This window comes from Mustela nivalis (assembly GCF_964662115.1).
Source record: "Mustela nivalis genome assembly, chromosome: 1".
Lineage (NCBI taxonomy): Eukaryota > Metazoa > Chordata > Mammalia > Carnivora > Mustelidae > Mustela > Mustela nivalis.
In genome coordinates this window covers 89,734,628-89,754,418 of record NC_139020.1, presented here as the reverse complement: position 1 = coordinate 89,754,418, position 19,791 = coordinate 89,734,628, and the positions used below count along the sequence as shown (strand labels likewise).

Below are 19,791 nucleotides of genomic sequence, written 5' to 3'. Positions count from 1 at the left end.
GAAGAATAAAGGCAAGAATGATAGCCTACATCTGACCAGAAACCATGTCACCCAGAATACATTGGAGAAACCATTTTTAAAGTAATGAAGGAAGGTGGGGGGTGGGGTGGGAAGAACATCCCAACCTAAAATTTTTTACTCAGCAAAAAATATTCTTCAAAAGTAAAGGTGAAATGAACTCTTAAAAAAAATTCCTGTCCAAAACCAAAATTTCTATTGAGGGGCACCTGGGTGGCTCAGTGGGTTGAGTGGCTGCCTTCAGCTCAGGTCATGATCCCAGCGTCCCGGGATGGAGTCCTGCATCGGGGTCCCAACTCCATAGGGAGTCTGCTTCTCCCTCTGACCTTCTACCCTCTCATGCTCTCTCCCAAATTAAAAAAAAAAAAAATTTTTTCTATTGAAGTGTTTAAAACAGGAAACTGATATGACCAGTTTTAGAAAGCTTTTTGGAAACTGTGTAATAAATGCTTTGTAATGGGACTGGACGGAAGGCTGCATATTATAGTACTGGGAGCTAGTTGTTTGCAGCTGGCGCTCTGCGTTAGAATCCTTACTTTGACTTCCACTAGTTGTTTATGGACAAATTACATAAGCATCTAAGTCTCAGCTCTCTCATGTATAAAATGGGGCTAACCATGCCTGATTTTGAAGTTGTATGCTACAGCTGACTTTAGCACAGTGACTAGTACATTCATGAAATGGTATGTGTTATTATTTTGAAGATAAGGAGACCCTAGAAAGGAAATAGCAAATTTGAAACATGTTAAGGAGATTGAATTTAAAGGGTTATGTGCCTTGATGAGATGTGAACACATGTATGACTCAGGTTTCTAGCTTGGAAAACTATGTCCAAAAAGGGAGACTATTATTAAGAGAGGAAATATAAGAGAAGAAGATGGTTTAGAGATGGTTTTTAATATATGTTGAGGTGGAGGTGCTTGTGGGACATCAACCGAGAAAAACTCACACTTTTCCAAGAAACTGACTATAGTAGGAAAGAAGGGCGGTAACTGAAGAGCAAGTATAGACATGTTTCAGAGTTTATGGTCTTGTTATGTTCACTTTCTTGTTCTGATTTTAGCTGTAATATATGGGTGTTGTAGAAAATTGGCTAGTAGAAAGTAAAGAGAACTCTAAAGAACACAGGAATATCAGATCTAAAGAACAGCCACTGCACCCTCAAACCTGAGGGAGACGGAGGAAGATGCCCCTCCTAGCCAGGGCAGTCACCCAGACCCCACGGGAGAGGGCTCGCCCGTATCTCACTGGATGGGGAGGTGGCAGAGCAGCCGCAGGCAGAACTGCCGATATTCTACTCTCGGGTGACATGGGAAGCCATCCACAGGGAAGGGCTGCCTCTCTGAACTCACTAGAAAGCCACCAAAAGAGTACAGGGGAGGCTGTTCACAGGGAGGAGTCATACTGGCAGACATCGACTTCCCTCTTGGGGTAAGCAGGAAAGCATTCAAGCATTCACCAGGCGGTGCCAGACAGGTGACAAGAAGGCTGCTAGTTCTGGGCTCTGGGGTCGCCATGCTTGTACAATGGGCGTCTGGAGCTGGGAAAGCCTCTGTGTGGATGTGGTCCTGGGGGAAATCATGCTAAGTGCTAGAGAAACTGCACTGCAGGAGCCTGGTGACCCGGGTACCCGCCTGGGAGAGAAATCTACTTCTCCAGTGACATCTAGGGTCCTCTCGTGACAGGGATCAGCATCAACCAACTGGCAAAAGAGAGATTTACAGGGCTCTAGTCCATTATGCCAAAGTAAGCCGTGAAGAGTGGATTTGGAGCTGAGGGGCAATATATCGATAACTGGCACATTATCGTCTTAACTGTATTTTCATGCTTTTTTCCCTGACCTTTTACCTTATTTTGGATCTTTTGAAATTGCAGTCCGTATTCCCATTACGTTATAAGGTATTAACAGCTATGGTTGTCTTTTGGGAGAATTTCCACTTATAAAGGGAATAGAACTTGGGAGACTCCAAACAATAATGGTGTAAAGGCAATATTTCAAGCATACCCTCGTCTTCAAATCAAGATTCTACCGCTTGCTAGCTGTATGACTTTGAACAGGTCAGTTGAACTTCCCGTGCCTTAGTCTCTTCAACTAAAAATGGGCATCTTATTAGTTACTGCCCTCGTAAGGTTGCTGTGAACATTAAGTGAAATAATATAGGTGAAGCCCCTAGCATAGGACCTGATACTTAATAAGAATTTGATACATTTTCTTTATTGATAGTATCTTACTGTTAATATTCCAATATTATTCCACTTAACAGCTTTATGCTATGGAAGTTATTATTGTCCTTATTTTCTGTAAGAGGAGTCTGTGGCCTAAACTCTGGCATTGACATAAGGAATCTGGAGCATAGACCTGAAGAGTTAAAATGACTTAGCTGGTCCCATGTAACTAGTAAGAGATGGGCCCTGCATGAGGAGTGTCCACGTTATTCAGTTGTTCGTGTTGTTACTATTTCTAGGTGTCATCTCCCTTGTTCAAATAGCGTTCAAATCATGTTCCCTAGGCAGCGTGTTCTTTTTTGTAAATTCAGTTGGCCAACACATAGCACATTATTAGTTTCAGATGTAGAGTTCAGTTATTGATCAGCTGCTTATAACACCCAATGCTCATCCCATCACAAGCCTTAATCCTTAATGCCCATCACCCTATTACCCCAACCTCGCCCACCACCTCCCCTCCAGCAACCCTCAGGGTGTTCCCTGTGTAGTTGAGAGTCGCTCATGGGTTGTCTTATGCCGAGCAAAATAAGTCAATCAGAGAAAGACAATGATCATACGGTTTTACTGATATGTGGAATATAAGGAATAGCACAGAGGATCATAGGGAAAGGAGGGAAAACTGCATGGAAAGGAATCACCTGCGCAGCTTATTCTTTTTTTTTTTTTTAAGATTTTATTTATTTATTTGAGAGAGAGAGATCACAAGTAGGCAAAAACGCAGGCAGAGGGAGAGGAGGAAGCAGGCTCCATGCTGTGCAGAGATACAGGGCTCGATCCCAGGACCCTGAGATCATGACCTGAGCCGAAGGCAGAGGCTTTAACCATCTAAGCCACCCTGGTGCCCCTAGGCAGCTTATTCTTATACTTATTTATGAAATCAGCCATTTTGCTATAATATTACCCATTTTTATCACTTTCATTGAAAATTGTCCATCTCCTTTTCAGGAGGATGCCGCTGGATTAAAAAAAAAATGTTATTGTAAAACAGCACTTAAAAAACTCAATTACCAACATACCCCCCTCCACATTTTCATTACCACAGTCTACCTTAGATCTTTGTGCTGCATTTTACACACACTCCTGCAATCCCCAAAATTACAGTGTGTGGAAGGTTATTTGGCAATTGTGTGATGAGAGGCATTCTGCCAGACTTACTTTCAATATTCTAAACTATCACTTGGAACTAGGGACAGTTTTCAAACACTCCATAATCCCCTGGTGACTTTTTAGTCTTACCTACTGGGTTTTTAATGTCCTTTTGTATTCTCTTTCTTTTCCTTTCAAGTTAAAACATCTTTCATACTCTCTCTTTAGCTTCCAAGTTGTTCCCTGTGGGTTCTCAAACAGCTTGAAACCCCTCTTTCATATGCCTTATTCAAAAACCTGGCAAAGACTTAGAAATGTCTTTGGGTCAGGTTTCGCCTGCAAATCCCTAGAACCCATTCATACTGTATCTGTAAAATCTTTAAAAATTTTCATTGTAGGGAAAATGCTGCATTAGTGGTACCTCAGGTGAATTATATGGTTCTTGTTGTTGTTCTGTCAGAGACAAAATGAGTGGGACAATTAAAGAGATAATTTTATTGCAGGCTATTGCATAGGGAGAGTATTTGTTAAAGAGGAACTCTGAGAGAAAAGGAAACAGGCTTGAGCTGTTACAGAGGCAGGTTCATGCATCCGTGAGTTCTACTAGACTTCTGGGGAAGGGTACAGAGGGTCTTATCTCAGAGTATGACACGAAAGAGAAGAGGAATTTCTTAACTGTCTCTGCTTTCCAGGAGTGCAGGGCTCAGGTAAAGTTTGAAATTGTCAGTCCCCTGCTTTTGTTCTGGAAATATTGCTCATCATGGAACAACCCAGAGGTTATCATAAACCTTCTGGGGGGACAAAGCAGAGTCTCAGAAGTGGTCTTTCAAGGGTTCTTTTTGGTGTTGCTTCTGTAAAACCAGTTGAATCATACATTGTGAGTTAGAGAAAGGTCAGTTGTTCTGAGTTCTGGAGATCCTGTGAGAAAAGGACAGCTACAGGCATGTAGGGTCTAGACAGGGATTTGAGCTGTCAAGTTCTGGTTCTCAGTTGTAGTCAGGTGTGAGAAGAATGGGGAGGCTTACTTTGGACTATTGTAGTCAGAAACTAAATGAAACTGAAAGAACTGCACATCTGTAAGAATGGAAAATTTGTTCATGTTAATAATCTTCAGTCTAGGGACACCTGGGTGGTTCAGTTGTTTAGGTGGCTGCCTTCAGCTCAGGTCATGATCCCGGCATCCTGGGATCGAGTCCCACATCGGACTCCTTGTTCGGCAGGGAGCTTGCTTCTCCCTCTGCCTCTGCCTGCCACTCTGCCTGCCTGTGCTTGCTCTCTCTCTCTGACAAATTAAAAAAAAAAAAAAAAATCTCCAGTCCAGTCTACAGGTCGGTTCTGAAACTGGTGTTTCCAAAGAAGGAGAGGAAGTCAATTAAAACTCTACCAGGTGAGACAGAATTTGTGTATCCATTGGTAACCCGCAATTTAAAAAGAGGGACAAAATAATTAAAAAATGGTGGATCTGACAATTTGTGGTTTTCATTGCGACACAAAATTCTCTATATAGTTCTTAAACTATAGATGAAAATATGCACATAGACTGCTGGTAAAAATCTAACTCACTGTATCTTTGCTTTTGGATATAATCTTAAATGTAGTACCAAAAAGAAAGAAAGTCCCTGATATTTCTGGAAAAGTTCTTATTGGAACAAATAATTATAATACAAAAAGAAAGCATATATAGATATATTCATTCTAAGTAAGAAGTGAGAGATTGTTACATGTGATATACTCCAGGAAATTTTAGATACCTAAAGAATGAGGATAAAAGAGACATCTTAGAAGTGGAATTCCTTCCTATTATTTATATCTTTATATAATGGCACAAATCATCTTGAAAGTCACACACACACACACACACACACACACACATACATATCAAAATTTGGATCCTAGAAGACAGACATCATTAATATGTGAAAAACATTTTTAAAAGGTTCAACAGATGTTCCACTATGTCTTCAGGGAAATGCAAAGTAAAACAACAGTGAGATATCACTGTTCACCTATTAGAATGGCCAAAATCCAGAACACTGACAATACCAAATGTTGATGAGGATGTGGAACAACAGGAACTCATTCGTTGCTAGTGGGAAGGCCAAATGATGCAGCTACTTTGGAAGACAGTTGGCAGTTTCTTACAAAAGGAAGCATACTCTTACCACATATTCCAACAATCAAGCTTCTTGGTATTTAACCAGAGGAGCTGAAAACATATGTTCACACAGAGGCCTGTGCATAGATGTTTAAAGCAACTTTATTCATAATTGCCCAAACTTGGAAGCAACTAAGATGTCCTTCAATAAGTGAATATATAAATAAACTGTGGCACATCCAGATAATGGGGTACTATTCAGCTCTAAAAAGAAATGAGCTATGAAGCCATGAAAAGACACATGGAGGAATCTTAAATGAATATTACTAGGTGAAAGAACCTAGCCTGAGAAAGGACATACTGATGATTCCAAATACATGACATTCTGGAAAAGGCAAAACTATGGTGAAAAGAGCAGTGGTTGCCAGAAAAGGGGAGAAGAGATGAAAAGGAAGAGCACCGAGGATTTTTGAGGGACGGTGAAAAAACAATGAGGGATATATATGCCATTACTCTTTTGTCCAAACCTATAAAATGTATACCACCAGTAGTGAACCCATAGGTAAACAATGTACTTTGAGCAATTATGATGAATCAATGTAGATTCATCTCTGGAAAAAACTATACTATTCTGGTGAGTGATGTTGACAAAGGGAGAGGCTAAGTATGTGTGGGGGCAGGGATATATGGGAAATATTTGTACCTTCTTTTCAATTTTATCTTAAACCTAAAACTGCTCTTAAAAAAATTGAGTCTTTATCCCTGTATAAGGCCCAAATGAGTTAAAATCAAAAATTTTTAAAAAAGTGAGTCTTTTAAAAAAAAAGTTCAACAGGTCCTAAACTACAATTATTTAGGAGTTATATGAAGACTGTTAAAGAATTTCAACCAGTCCTCACCACCCTGCCAACAATCTGTTGCTTTGCTACCTGATTATTACTCAGTGATTGCTGAAATTAAATGACAACTTGGTAATACTGCTCTAGATTCTAGATACAGGAATGAGAAACTTGGTGTCAAGACATGGCCAGTGGATAACAGCATGAGCACCACCTGGGATAATGTTAGAAATGTAGCATCACAGGCCCCAACTCAGATCTATTGAATCAGAATCTACCTTTTAACAAGATTTCTGGGTAATTCTGGCACACACCGTATTTTGAAAAGCACTTATCTAGAGGACTTAGAATAAAATAGGATAAAGGATGTGAATTAGAAAGTTTTCAGAATACTATATATTCATTGATGAGCAACAGCTGGTCATTGCAGTGCTTCTATTTAGATGGCCATCAAGTCCTTTCTTGCTAGGGTGCCTTTGTGAGGTGTTTGCCACTATTGTTTGTCTGATACAGTTAGTTGCTAATCAGGGGACAAGGGAAGCATCAGATGACAAAAGATCAGCTTTGCTTTATTAAGTTTATCAAATCATTTTATTTCAGTGAAAATGTTTTAATAAAAAAAATGTTTTAATACCTTCATGACCACCATATCTTTCATTTTCATTACTTTTAAAACACCTTTTGGGCATCATTATAACAAACCTTGTTGGGCAGCCAGCTATAGAATGAAGTAATGAATGTATAAATGTCATATTTTCCAAGGTACAAATAGTAAGTGTAAATGGTTACCAATAACTCTAGATGTCGATTTTAAGGGCTGTGGCAAGTGGATGCATATATGGCTATATGACACAGTGAACCATCTTTCTTTCATCATTATGGGTCTCTGGAATGCAAGAATTCCAAATTTTGAGAAGTGAACCCACCAAACCTAGCCCAATTCGTATTCCTGGAGGTATCTTCACTCACCTGTTTATTTATTAAAACATATATTTTTTGAAGTCCTCCCATGATGCCCTGTTGGGTGCCCTGGGAATATGAGATTTGATGGCAGACAAGGTCTTTGGTTTTATTGAGTTTATCCCCCTGGGGAGAGACAGATAATAAGTATATGAAGATAAGTTTAGATGGTGATATTAGTAAGAGTTATGAAGAAAATAAAGCACAATAATGTGATAAGACATGACTAGGGGAGCATCAGTGAAGTTTCCTCTGATTTTTTTGTTGGAATCTGAAAGACAGAAAAGCAGTCTCATGAAGTGTTAGGGGCAGGACACTCCAAGGACAAGGTCCAGAAGTATAAAGCTACTGAGATGAGAACAGGATTGATGTGTTCTGGGGTCAGAAAGAAAGTTACTGTTGCTGGGGTAGTATGAGAGAGATGGAGACTAGTACAGGATGAGGTTGAGGGGGGTGCGGATAGGGATTACATTATGTGGGGCCATGCAGCCTGGACAAAGACTTTGAGTTTAAGTAAATAGAAGCCTTCAGAGGCCATATACATTAGCTGTTACTAGCCCTTCGAAGAAAACTACTCTTTAAGATTAAATGTTGTTGGCCCAGAAAACAAGAAGTTTGAGACTTGAGGTCCCACATAGCACCTATGTGGGAATTGAGAGGGCTTTAAGACAAGCTATACTTTTGAATAAACATGTGTTTTCTTTACAAGGAATAACCAACAGACTCTAGTTACAAACCACCAACCTTGACACACCAGTTTGACTCGAGGAGAACACTTTGCCCTTCACAATTGTCTTGAGATAAACAGTGCACTTTATGGCAAGTGTATCAGTCAGGGTTCAGGAAAGCAGAACCAGCAGGACCATATATTGAAATTTATGACAAGGAATGTACTTACGGGATTGTGAGGGCTGACTGAGCAAGTCCAAAATGAGTAGGGCTAAATCAGGAAGGGAAGGTCCTGGGCAGACTGAGCGCCCGTCTAAAGCTCTCCTCTTCAGACAGTCAGGAGAGGACAGAATGAAACTCCATGAAACTCACCCAGATTATCCTGGATAATCTCTTTTACTTAAAGTCCATTGATTAGGGATTTTAATTACATCAGCAAAATCCCTGCAGAGCAACACCTAGATTAATGTTTGATTGAATAATTGGGAACTTTAGCCTTGCCAGTTAATACTTCAAGAAAGCAAGTTATCACAGCAAGGTTAAGGACATTCCTTTATAATCTTAAACAAGCTCAATAAACGGTTAATGGTCTTTTAGATGTTTCACACAATCATTGCAGACTCACTCACATTATCGTATGACAGCATTATGCCATTAACCTAGCAGATGTTGTTACTCTGAATAGTAAGACGAATTGATCAGTATTACCCGTTTAGAAGGTGTTAGGTTAATGACATCATTTTTGCAACATGAAAGAGTTTGCCAGTAAAGCCAGGAGGTTGCTTAATGGGCCTCATCTCTTTTGAGTATTAGTAGTTGCTGTGAGTTTTAGTGTTCTGGGGAAAAGTAGAAGCCAGATTGCAAGCAGGCAGCATTTCTGGGTAAGCATTTCAGATGCCTTTCCTAAAGAAGATCTCAGAAGAAAAGGACCCAACTCTAAAACTTCAATAATTTGCTGAGATTGATTTTCTCATTCTCAATAAATAGCTATTTTTATGCATAGTTATGTATCTGTAGTTTTATATACGTGTATTTTAGAGACCTCCCCAAATTGTAAACTTTGGGTGCAGGGAACAAGGATCTGCCCCTGTATGTGAATTTTTCTTATCATGTTTTTAACTCAAAAAAATTAATTATTCAGGTAAGACTGCCTCTCTTTAGATCTGCAAGCGCCTATCAGTCATCGGTTCAAGGTCCTAAAACCCAGTCAATTTTGATGCAAATTCCTCATGTAGTTGAGAAATATATCAGTAAAACGGGAGAGTTTATTTCAAAAGGAACATTCTGGCTTTCACAGTGGAGCTCAGGAGAGCTCTAAGGCATTCAGAGTGACTTGGGATCCTCAAATGCTAATCTGCAGTCATTCGGGACAGAATCAACCGATGTACGGAAATCCTTAGACCTTGTACTGCTGGTATTAGGCAAATGCAAAGTATTTTCATTTGTAGCTTTGCTTAAGAGGTAGTTCTAGGTTTATTCATTTTTGTCCTATTGCAAGAAAACAAAACACACACTAATCAAATATTGAGCACCTAAAAAATTATCCAGTGAGAAGTCTCCCTCACTTCCTCGATATGGACTTGTCCAGTTCCCAGTATCACCTACTTCTGGCACCCACTTGTCCAAGTCTCTGTGTATTCTCTGAGGTTTTCTCTATATACTGATGATTTTAGATTTTGACCTCTTGCTTTCTTTGGGTTTCGATTTGCCTGCTATGCTCTTCTAATCCTTCTATTTCAAATTTTTAGAATCACTTCATTTTAGATGCGTGTTGGGTTTTACTTTTGATCCAACTAAAAAGTCATTTTTTTTTTATCATGAAATTGGGCACATTTAAATTGATCAATATGTTAGATATTTTGGTTTGGTACTTCTCACACTCTTTTATGCCATGTATTATTTATATCTTTTTTAAAGCTTTCACTGGATCTGTAATTTTTTTGTTGTTTTTACTTCAGGAGGTTGTTATATATTGTTCTAGTGGTACTTTTATACTCATACGTTTATACAATTCTTCTAGCCCTTCAGTTTTCTAGGATAGTAACTATTACATCCATGCTGACTGACGATAAAATAAGCATGTTTCTTCATTCCTCTTTTTTTCTACTAACTAATTTTATTCAATAATTTGATCTTTCTTTGAGCTGATTTTATTTTGTTACATTTACTTCTACGGCCATGATGACTTGTTGTTTTAAGTCCTTTGCCTCTTAGCTGTCACTGATTTATCATGAATAAAGCTGCTTCTCCCTCACTCTTCCAGTTTTTGTTAGTTTTATCATTTCTGAATTGTCAGGCATGTGGCTTCTACCTTCTGTTTTGTTATCCTAAACTGAATATTATTTTAATCCCACTTCTACTTTTAAAAACATTCAGGGCTCACTACTAAACCTTTTTCTAAATTTTCCTCAGTCATTCATGTACTAATTTATTTTGTAGAAATTTCCTCAAAAAGTTCTTTTAGAAACACTAGTCCCTGAATTCCCCACATGTTGAAACTCTTTTTAACTCTAAGATTTGTGGCAGTCTGTATCATACCCATATCTCATACATTGTTTCCTTGATTTCCTTGTTGGTGTTGCTCTACTGCCTTCTGGTATCGATCATTACTATGAAGATAGGTAATGTAAGATATCCATTTCTCTCCTTTTGAGTGACTTGATCATTTTGTCTGACTGCCAAGTGAATCTCTCTGAAGTCTAATAATTTTACTAAGATTTGCTTTGTTTGACTATTCTCACTCTCTTCTTCCTGGTGCCACCATATGTCCTCTCTGTATATGTCATATTGTCTCTGATGTAAGGAAAACTTCATACATGATGTCTTCAAACATCTGTTCTGCTCTGGCATTCTTTCTGAAGGACTCATGTGATGCTTGTGTTGTTGGATCTATTTCTTTTTCAGTATCACTTTCCTCTCTCATATCTTCTCTTACTTTTCATCTTATTATTTTTGCTTCTCTCATCTGTAAATTCTGCTCCCCATTATGTTGCCCCATAGTCTATTCTTGCTCGAGAGATTTTTCCTGAGTTCTGCCAGCTCACTTGCCTCACTTCCTGTTGTGCCATTTCCTGACTTCTTTCACTTCTGTTCTGTGATCTTGCTTCACAGAGGTAAGTGCTCTTTCAAGTTTTAAAATTTAATATGTGACGAAGTGCTCAGTATGTATCTGGCCAATGGCAATATTTCTCTGGTGGTGGTCTGTGTATTGATGAGTTCTGTTCTTTTTAAAATTCGTTTTGTTATGGTTCTAATTTTGCTTATAGTCCTCTATGTCCCTGATATGCCACTTTTTAAAAAAATGTTTATTTCCTCTCTTAATTATTAGTCTTAATGAGTTGGGGTTTTTAGACTTGAAATTTATAGTAGGTTCTGAGGTGAGAGCTTATAACATGTAGAACTTGTAGGTTCTGAGGCGAGAGCTTGTAACATTGAATGGCCTTCAATTTTTACAACCTGTGAGGGCAGACTGTCCTTAGCAAAAAATGGCTCATGTGCGTGATTCTTTATGTAGTCTTGCCTCATCTCTTTCACTGAATATACGGGGTATTGTGGAGGGCCTTTGCTTCCAGCCTTATTCACCTCTGTTTACATCCATCGATATGAATGAGAGATAAAGTATTTGTACTACAGGGTGGGCCCCTTATTTTTAGTGCACGTCTTTTTTGCTAGAACTTTCTGTGATGCTATGGCAGCTGGCATTCTTACACTTTCCATACTCATCACTTTATCTTGCATAATTTCTGCCTACTGTGAGCTCTTGTCCTTCTCCACATTTTGCAGGCTGCAATTTACCTCTATCTTTGGGCTTTACTCGTGTGGAGTCTGTTTGCCAAATTATATTTTTCTCATTTTCCCTGTTGTTCTTGTATAATATCTAAGAGAAAAAGTGGAAAGATATTGACTTAAACAGTCATGTTGGCATGGGAAGTGGAGAGAGTTTTTTTTTTTTTTTCCCCAATCCAAATATATAAAGATGGCATGGTACTGTGAGGTTGTTCAACTTTTCTGTAGTTTATGTCATATTCCTTGGGCTCAGCATTTAAAGTGTTCCTTTGTCTTGCTCCAACCTCATTCTCTCTATATTTTGAACTTCGGTCACATTGTACTGAATTATTCAGAATAATCCAAATAAGGGCTCTTGTTTCTCCACACATTTATTTACTCTGTTCCCTCTAATTGACATTTCTTTCCCCCTTTGCCAACTCTTCCTCATGTCCATGGTCCTTATCAACTCAAAATCCTACCTGGACTTCAATATCTATGTCAAATAGTGTTTAAATCCTTAAAGCTTTTCCTCTGATCTCTGCATTTTCTTAGAATCTCTTGATATGTTTCACCACAGCTTCTGTTGCTCATATTTTCTGAGAACTGTATCTTATTGTACTTGAACTTTTGGTTATTTGGGCACTGTTCCTCCTTTCTTCCAGTTGGAAGAAAGTCTGTGACTTAGTCATATTTGTGTCCCATTTACGTCTGAGCATAGAACATTGTGCATAATATACATTCAGTAAACATTTGTTGAAATGATAAAATTAAGCAAAAGGCCAAAATTATTTTCTTGAATGCGTGGCACAATTTCCTTCTACTTCTCACTGATGCATAATATAGCCACTCATGGGGATAATTTGGCTCTTTTTTTCTGAAGCCACAGATCCCTGCAGATCCAAGAATCTTACAAAGACATGATTGCAGATGCACTTGTTTAGTCATGCAGACAGTCAAACTGTGTTTTGATTATTTTAATTGTCTTATTTCAATACAGAATAATTTGTTCTTGGCTTTTTATGAGTCTTTGATAGCTGTTAAGTAGATTAAAAAGCAAAAGTGGAAAACACAAGCTTCTTTAGTCTTCTACTGTGAAATGGTGGATCTCTATCATGATATAAATACATTAATAGAACAAACTCTGTGAAAATTTAACTTTTTAATTTAAATTGAAGTAAAAGGAATAGCAGGAGCTTCAGAGAAAATTCCCCCAAATACACTCTCAGTTTTAGGAACATACGAATTTTCAGATGAATTGAAACAAGAATTTTCTCCCCACTATTTCATTTAATTGAGTCTTTTACCAAGTATAATTTCCATGTCATTTTCTTCATCATTTCATAGCTTTGAAAGCCGTATTTGATGAGAAAAACCTGTTCCCCAAAGAAATTCTGGATCGGGAACGAAGAGCCAAGCAATTATGTCAAGAAACAAGTAGTGAAGTGAAGATAAAAAGAAATAAGAAGCAATTATAATTGAAAGAGAAATAAATATTTCATTGTCAAATGAAGTATGAATATAGAACACATATAAGGAATCAAGAATTCTGCACCATTCTTTTACTTTATATTTAAACTTCGGGAAGTTTTGTTTTCAGACAATGTCTCAGTGCTGCTTTTATCCATCACCTTTTACTTTCTGTGTATTCTCAGTAAAAGATTGATTAAAGAGGAGGCAATAACAACTGGCATCATTTGTTCTCAAGTGGTTTTATGTAAAAATGTACATATTCAGAACAATGTATTCTAACCAGTTGCACTTCTGGTTACTTTGACAGACAAATCTTTTTGATCAATTTTTATTGTAAAAGCTGCCTTGAAGTTAAATATGAAAAACACAAACACAGTGACTATCAGCAAACTTAACTGAGAAAGCCATTTCTACATATTTACACACTTTCTAGTTTCTTTTATTTAATATTTTTGAATATTTTATTTATTTACTTAGAGTAGGAGCAGAGAATGGCAGAGAGGCAGAGAGAGAGGGCAAAGCAAACTCCCCGCTGAGCAGGGAGCCTGATGCGGGGCTTGATCCCAGGACCCTGAGATCATGACCTGAACCGAAGGCAGATGCTTAACCAACTGAGCCACCCAGGTGCTCCTCTAGTCTCTTTTAAAATGATTCTGTAAATGTCAGTAGGACTGTTCCCATTCATTGTCACAGACCTACATTTATTTTTCTGTGTACTTACTGAGAAATTACTGCATATGTTCTACTCCTGTATTTGGTTTTACATATTCTTGAGAGGCATAGCACAACCAAAGAGGTAATAACCTTGGAGATAAAAAAATCAAAGAGACTGAAGCTATATATATATATAGGACTCATTCTATGTAGAAGCTCAAGTAGGAAATGTTTGGTTCTGAAACACAATGCCTCACTTTTTCTATCTATTTTTCTTTATAAATATCATCATCTACAAGGTAACCAGTATTCTTATGCTTCTTTATTTACTGTTCTGTAGGAGTAATTAATAAATTCATTCGTCTAACTTTAATTATTTACTACACATTTGCATTTTAAAGAGTTCTTCGAAAAATGTGGTATTTTTTTAAAGATTTTATTTGTTTATTTGACAGAGAGAGATCACCAGTAGGCAGAGAGGCAGGCAGGGAGAGAGAGAGAGAGCGAGAAGCACGCTCCCCACTGAGCAGAGAGCCTGATACAGGGCTCGATCCCAGGACCCTGAGATCATGACCTGAGCTGAAGGCAGAGGCTTAACCCATTGAGCCACTCAGGTGCCCCCAAAATGTGGTATTTTAAGAGGAATTTTGGTATAGCACGCAATTAAAGAACTAACAATATATAGAAACATACTCTGCTCAGTAACTGTAAATCTTCTTTCTGTTTAAGCCACCCAAGAATCATTTTAGGGTTAAAATTTGAGATTTGGATCCATCAGAAGAATGCCCAAATGTCTATGGCAGAGTTGAGATTAGAGTCCAGGTCTGTTTTACTCCAAAGACCATGGTTCTCACTTCAACTTTTCCTTCACTTCTTTTTATTCCTATAAAGTCAGTGAAATGAACTCCAGCAAAAGAATTTCTAGCATCAGTGAAGCAAATGTTTCAGTTGGTGGAGAGGGTGACAGAGAAGAGGTTTAGAAGATGCTGACTATTCCGGCTACAGTTAGGTGCGTCCTGGTCAGGCACTGTGACTTCTACGTATACTGCTTTTCTCTCCCCTTGAATGGCAATCACATCCGGAAAAGGTATAAAATAAATATATATTTGCATCAATCAACAAATGTTGGAAAATGTTGTCAGAGTGATAAAGGCTCTGGAGACCATGTTGCAGAGGAACAGGTAAAGAAATGGCTAAGTCTGGCATAAGAAAGAATTCATGGGAGACATAACCTATTCTCAAATATTTCAAAGCTACCATGAAGAAAAAGAGTAGAAGTTGAAACAATGAACACAATTTTAAGAAGGCAGAGTCTAGAACTGCTTCCTAATACTGACTAAAACAGGAAGAGCTGTCTCATGTTCCCTCTCCTCCCCATCTTGGTGCAGAGAAATTGGTGGTAGGCCTGCTGCTTGGCTATGAAAGGTAGGCAGAGGAACAGAGAAAAGACCCAGCAGAGAATCCCACTGGATCCATGAGCCTGGGACTGGGCAGTGGGAGGGGGATTTAGGTGGTAGAAAGGCAGAGAGGTAAGTGGAGGAGATGGCCAGCGTAGTAGGGAGGTTGGTTACGTTGAGAAAATCAATACTTAGTAAGTAAATGAATAAATCAGGAGTGCCTGGGTGGCTCAGTGGGTTAAGCCGCTGCCTTCAGCTCAGGTCATGATCTCAGGGTCATGAGATAGAGTCCCGAATCTCTGCCCCTGCTGAGCAGAGAGCCTGCTTCCCTCTATCTCTCTCTCTGCCTGCCTCTCCGTTTACTTGTGATCTCTCTTTGTCAAATAAATAAATAAAATCTTTAAAAAATGAATAAATCAGTGAGTATATTGAGGATGAGAGGCGAATATCTCATTTTTATAGATGGTATTTATAACATAAAGAGGAAAAGTAGAAAGAACCCAGAGATGTTAGATTGGGTTAGAGATCCCCCTGTGAATTCATGGTTACAAATAGAGAGACAGAGACAGAGAAAGGGAGGGGTGAAGGAAAGGAGGGAGGGCAGGTGGAGGAAAAAGAAAGGAAAAAAGAGAGATTAAAAAAAAGAAAAAGGAGGGGAGGGGAGGAAGGAAGACATGGTTAGGAGTGATTAACAAATTATACTTGCAGCTTGCTCTCAAATGATTCAGAAAATACTAATGTGTGTGTATACACACACACATATACCATATATATGTATTAGATACATAATGTAAGTGAGTTTTTATATTTTTTGCATCTCTAGGAGAGGAAGAGGGAGAGAAAGGTTAGATATTAGACTGAGCACACATGTGTGGTAGAATGTTAACCACCAGGGAAGCACAGAGAGAAGGAGATGCTAGCTAGTTCGTTATACCAGCAACTTTTCTGTAAATTTGAAAGTATTTCAAAGTAAATTATTTTTTTAAAAATGAGAAAGGATGCCTTGGAACAAAGGATTTCTTGATATGCTTTGGCAGTTGAATAACTCTCTCACAAGGATATTGCAGAGAATTCTTGCACTGGTTGGGAGGTTTGATTCGATAATCCATCAATTCAAACTTTGAACATATGACTTTTGAATTATAGATGGATGACAGTACAGTGGAGTGAAATCTGAGGCACATTTCCAGAAATTTAAGGGAATATTAAGATGTTGAAGAGCTATAATATGGGTACCAAATACTTTGTGCAGGCTCTGCTCTCCATCCATATACCCAGCCCTCCATCTCTTGATCCATTCATCCACTCACCCGTCCACCTGCCCAACCAATGATTTAAGACACATGTAAGGGACCGTTACAGACACCAGGTATACACATATCAATAGGATACACTTCTTCTGCCATCAGCTTTCTGGAGTGAAGGCACATAAAATGCAGTGGTTTATTAGGCAAAGTTGAATGATCCGACTAGTGTTTCTGGTATAAATTGGAAATTCTTTTGCTAGAAGTATTTTACTTTTTTTACCCTTGGAAATGACTTTGAAATGATTAGTCTGAAAGTGTCTCATTCATATAGACAGGGTCCTCTCTGTAGCCTACCATGTGTGCAAGGCACTGTGCTGTGTATAACCCTAATCCCATCTTTAATTAACTTCAGGGCCTCTTCCGGGAAAGGAATTAAGAGGAGCTGTCTCACAAGTATATTTAATGAGACTAGAGCTTTTAGAGGTATGAAAGTCTCTTTTAATGTTACTGTTTCTAATACTTGGAATGAAAATGCACACAAAAGGAAAAAATAAGACATTTGGTTATTAACGTCTTATTCTTCTATCTTATAGCATCTAATTGTGCAAGGCAAGTAACAGGGTCTCGCCTATCAAATGTTCCTAGAGTTGAAGACTTTATAAGTTATTTCTGAAATTAACACTTAGGTTCAATTATTTAAGATCCATTTTTCTACAGCGAGAGGGACTTGTCACATTAAAATAGACTGTGCCAGAATTTTCAGTAGACTACTTTGTTTGTGGTATGTAGATTTACACTAAACATAATTTAACCTGTTCTCTTCTCAGAATATTTTCCTTTTACCACACAAAGCATATGGAGCAACCTGACAGAGGAAAAAAAAAATGCCTGAAGTTAATCCATGCTCCAATAGAAGAATTAGATTTTAAGTCCTTTATTAATGAGAACATTTCCTGTATGTTTTTAAGGTTTGGAATTAAATACATTTTTACTTAAAAAAAAAAACCTACAAAAAGCTAAGAAAGATGATGATATTGAACTTGTAACCTCTTGCTATTATTTTCATACATATAAAAGATTTATTTTTTACAGTAGTAGTATCAAATTAATACCAAGACACTTTGGTTCTCAGTAATGAATTTTTTTTTCCTAATTCTTTAGAGATAAAATAAAGTTGTAGAAGGAACAAATTTGTGAAAATATTTAAAAGGTCTGCAGGAATATTTTATGGGCAATTGTGGTATCTTTATTGTCTATTAAAAGAGCTTAAACCATGGAGGAGAAATTCATAGCCATTTTTTTTTACTCCCCAAAAGACAGGAAAATGTATATTCTGCTTGAACTGCTCTAACATAAGGTCCTTACAGAACAACTTCATTAAATGATCTTACTAAGACAGAGTGTCTGCTTCTGTCATTGGAAGGAAAAGTAATGGCTTGTTCCAGGTTAAATCACATTATGATCTGAGTAATATGGAGAAATAATAATTTGGTAGCCAATGGTACTTGTGATGGATGTTCGCTGGTGTCACTACAGGGGGAGAAAAGCATTGATTGAGTGATAATCTTGAACATTCAGACTTATTATTTATGAATTGCATAGTAGAATAAGAAGAAAGATTGTGCTCTTGTGCTGCATAACTCTTTTTGGAAAATGATCGCTGATAGTGTTAAATTAAAAGTTGGAAATGAATTTGCATATGTTAGAGCAAGTAATATTATTATAACCCAAGATTTAGAAAACATTTAGAGACACTTAGATGGGCAGTTAAGAATTTTAGTGAATTAAGAGGTTATGGCCTATAGCAACCATCAGGGCTGGGCAGTGAGCTCTAGCCCCATTAGGACACTGAAAGAGATTAACAAGATTCTTGAAAAAGTTTTTCTGATGAATTCCATTTGAAGGTATCTATATTCATTTTATTTCCTTATTTCTTTTTCATAAAATTATCAGAAACAACTACATTTAATTATGAATAGGGAATAGTTGATAGTAACTGGAACAAATATTCCATTTTTCTTCTTAGAGACAACTGATGAATAATACAATGTATTAAATATCTGATTGTCATTGAGGTGATTGATTTGAACTAGAAGAATGAACCGTTCAATTATGCATCCATTTTTTATTAATGAACTGTTGGTAGAGAAAACCATGTAAAAGTTTAAAAGTGTATAAAAGTAAAATCGATGTTTATTATTAAATCTATGTTTAATAGTATTGCCTTCGTATAATTTGGTAAATCAATAATCTTAATCTGGTCTTTTTGTTCAAAATAGAGAGTGCATTTCTCAGTATCTACTCTTTTTCCTAAGGATTAAAATGTAACCACAGGAAATTCCTGTGACAATTGTATAATTTGATGAATTGTTGCGAACTCTGTAAGTGCAGCAGCAATTTGTCTCTGCATTCTGGACTTGATTTAGCTTTATCCTTTTTCTTATAGGCATTCTGAAATATTTATGATGGCATACATTGGGAATCTGATGTGCAAGTCCTGTGAGAAACAAAAAGAACTAATTACTAGCAAATTTATAAGCCCTAGTATATCCTTCCAAGTTTTATTTCAGTTTACTGTAAAAGAAGTGGAATAATGGGTGAAATATTATAAAACTATTATGGTTTTCTCTCTCAATTCTTGCCAGTTGCATCATTGATCATTAACCTGATCATATTTGTCCTTTTATACAAAGGTAGTGAACACCTGCTTTGGGTTTAAAGGAATTAATCATACAGCGTTCAAGATAAATAAAGTTGGCCTTGACTGATCAAGTATTTTAAGTACTAGTGTTTCCAAGCAGTTGCATTTCAGTTATAAAACTACAGTGAATAATCAGAAGCGAATTTGGGGTAAGTATTTTAAAATTAAATAGCTTTTGAATGAAGCCCTATGCTATAATACTGATCAAAGAGTAAAGAAATGGTATTTCAATTCACTTTGATACAGATAATATTTAAATTCATCAAATTAACACATTACTTTTATTCTCTTTAAATGGTGTCATTGTAAATTTGAAGGCCAAATTCTTATAGGACTATTCATCATGTTGTTTGGTTCACAATACTTCATGCTTTCTAATGAAATAGGATTCAAAACCTAATGAGGTAAGTGAATTTTTAAGACAATTTTTTGCTGTGAACTTTGTGTAGAAATTTTCTGGGAGAACTGGATGCTCAAATAATGTTAATTTTAGTTATTAAGATTATTAAGAATAATAAGAGGATACCCCTCAGATTCTATTATAAGGGAAAATTATATCTTTCATAATATTATTTATTATTATTCTGACACAAACCAAATACATGTAGATGTGCCTAATGAATTGCCGCTTGGTGACTTAAAAGTACAAATAACATTTTGA

General features: G+C 37.3%; 2 protein-coding genes across 9 annotated transcripts in view; both read left to right on the top strand.

Moving 5' to 3' along the window:
* Window positions 1-13,351, top strand: part of WDR49 (WD repeat domain 49) — a gene marked incomplete at its 5' end in the record, with an annotated part of 130,671 nt that extends 117,320 nt beyond the window's left edge. For all 7 annotated transcript variants that reach the window (XR_014314317.1, XM_082741128.1, XM_082741127.1 and 4 more), the window contains one exon: window positions 13,006-13,351. Coding sequence is in view for 6 of the 7 variants with exons in the window: in XM_082741128.1 (XP_082597254.1) it covers window positions 13,006-13,136 (131 nt within the window). The remainder of the gene's footprint in view (window positions 1-13,005) is intronic.
* Window positions 13,352-19,129: 5,778 nt separating this feature from the next.
* The window catches only part of SERPINI2 (serpin family I member 2), a 35,718-nt gene continuing 35,056 nt past the window's right edge, over window positions 19,130-19,791 (top strand). The window contains exon 1 of one of the 2 annotated variants that reach the window (XM_082741261.1): window positions 19,130-19,279. The gene's annotated coding sequence lies outside the window, so the exon portion shown is untranslated. Of the gene's footprint in view, window positions 19,280-19,513; window positions 19,535-19,791 lie in introns of those variants that run through there. The other variant, XM_082741262.1, reaches the window with a different exon arrangement.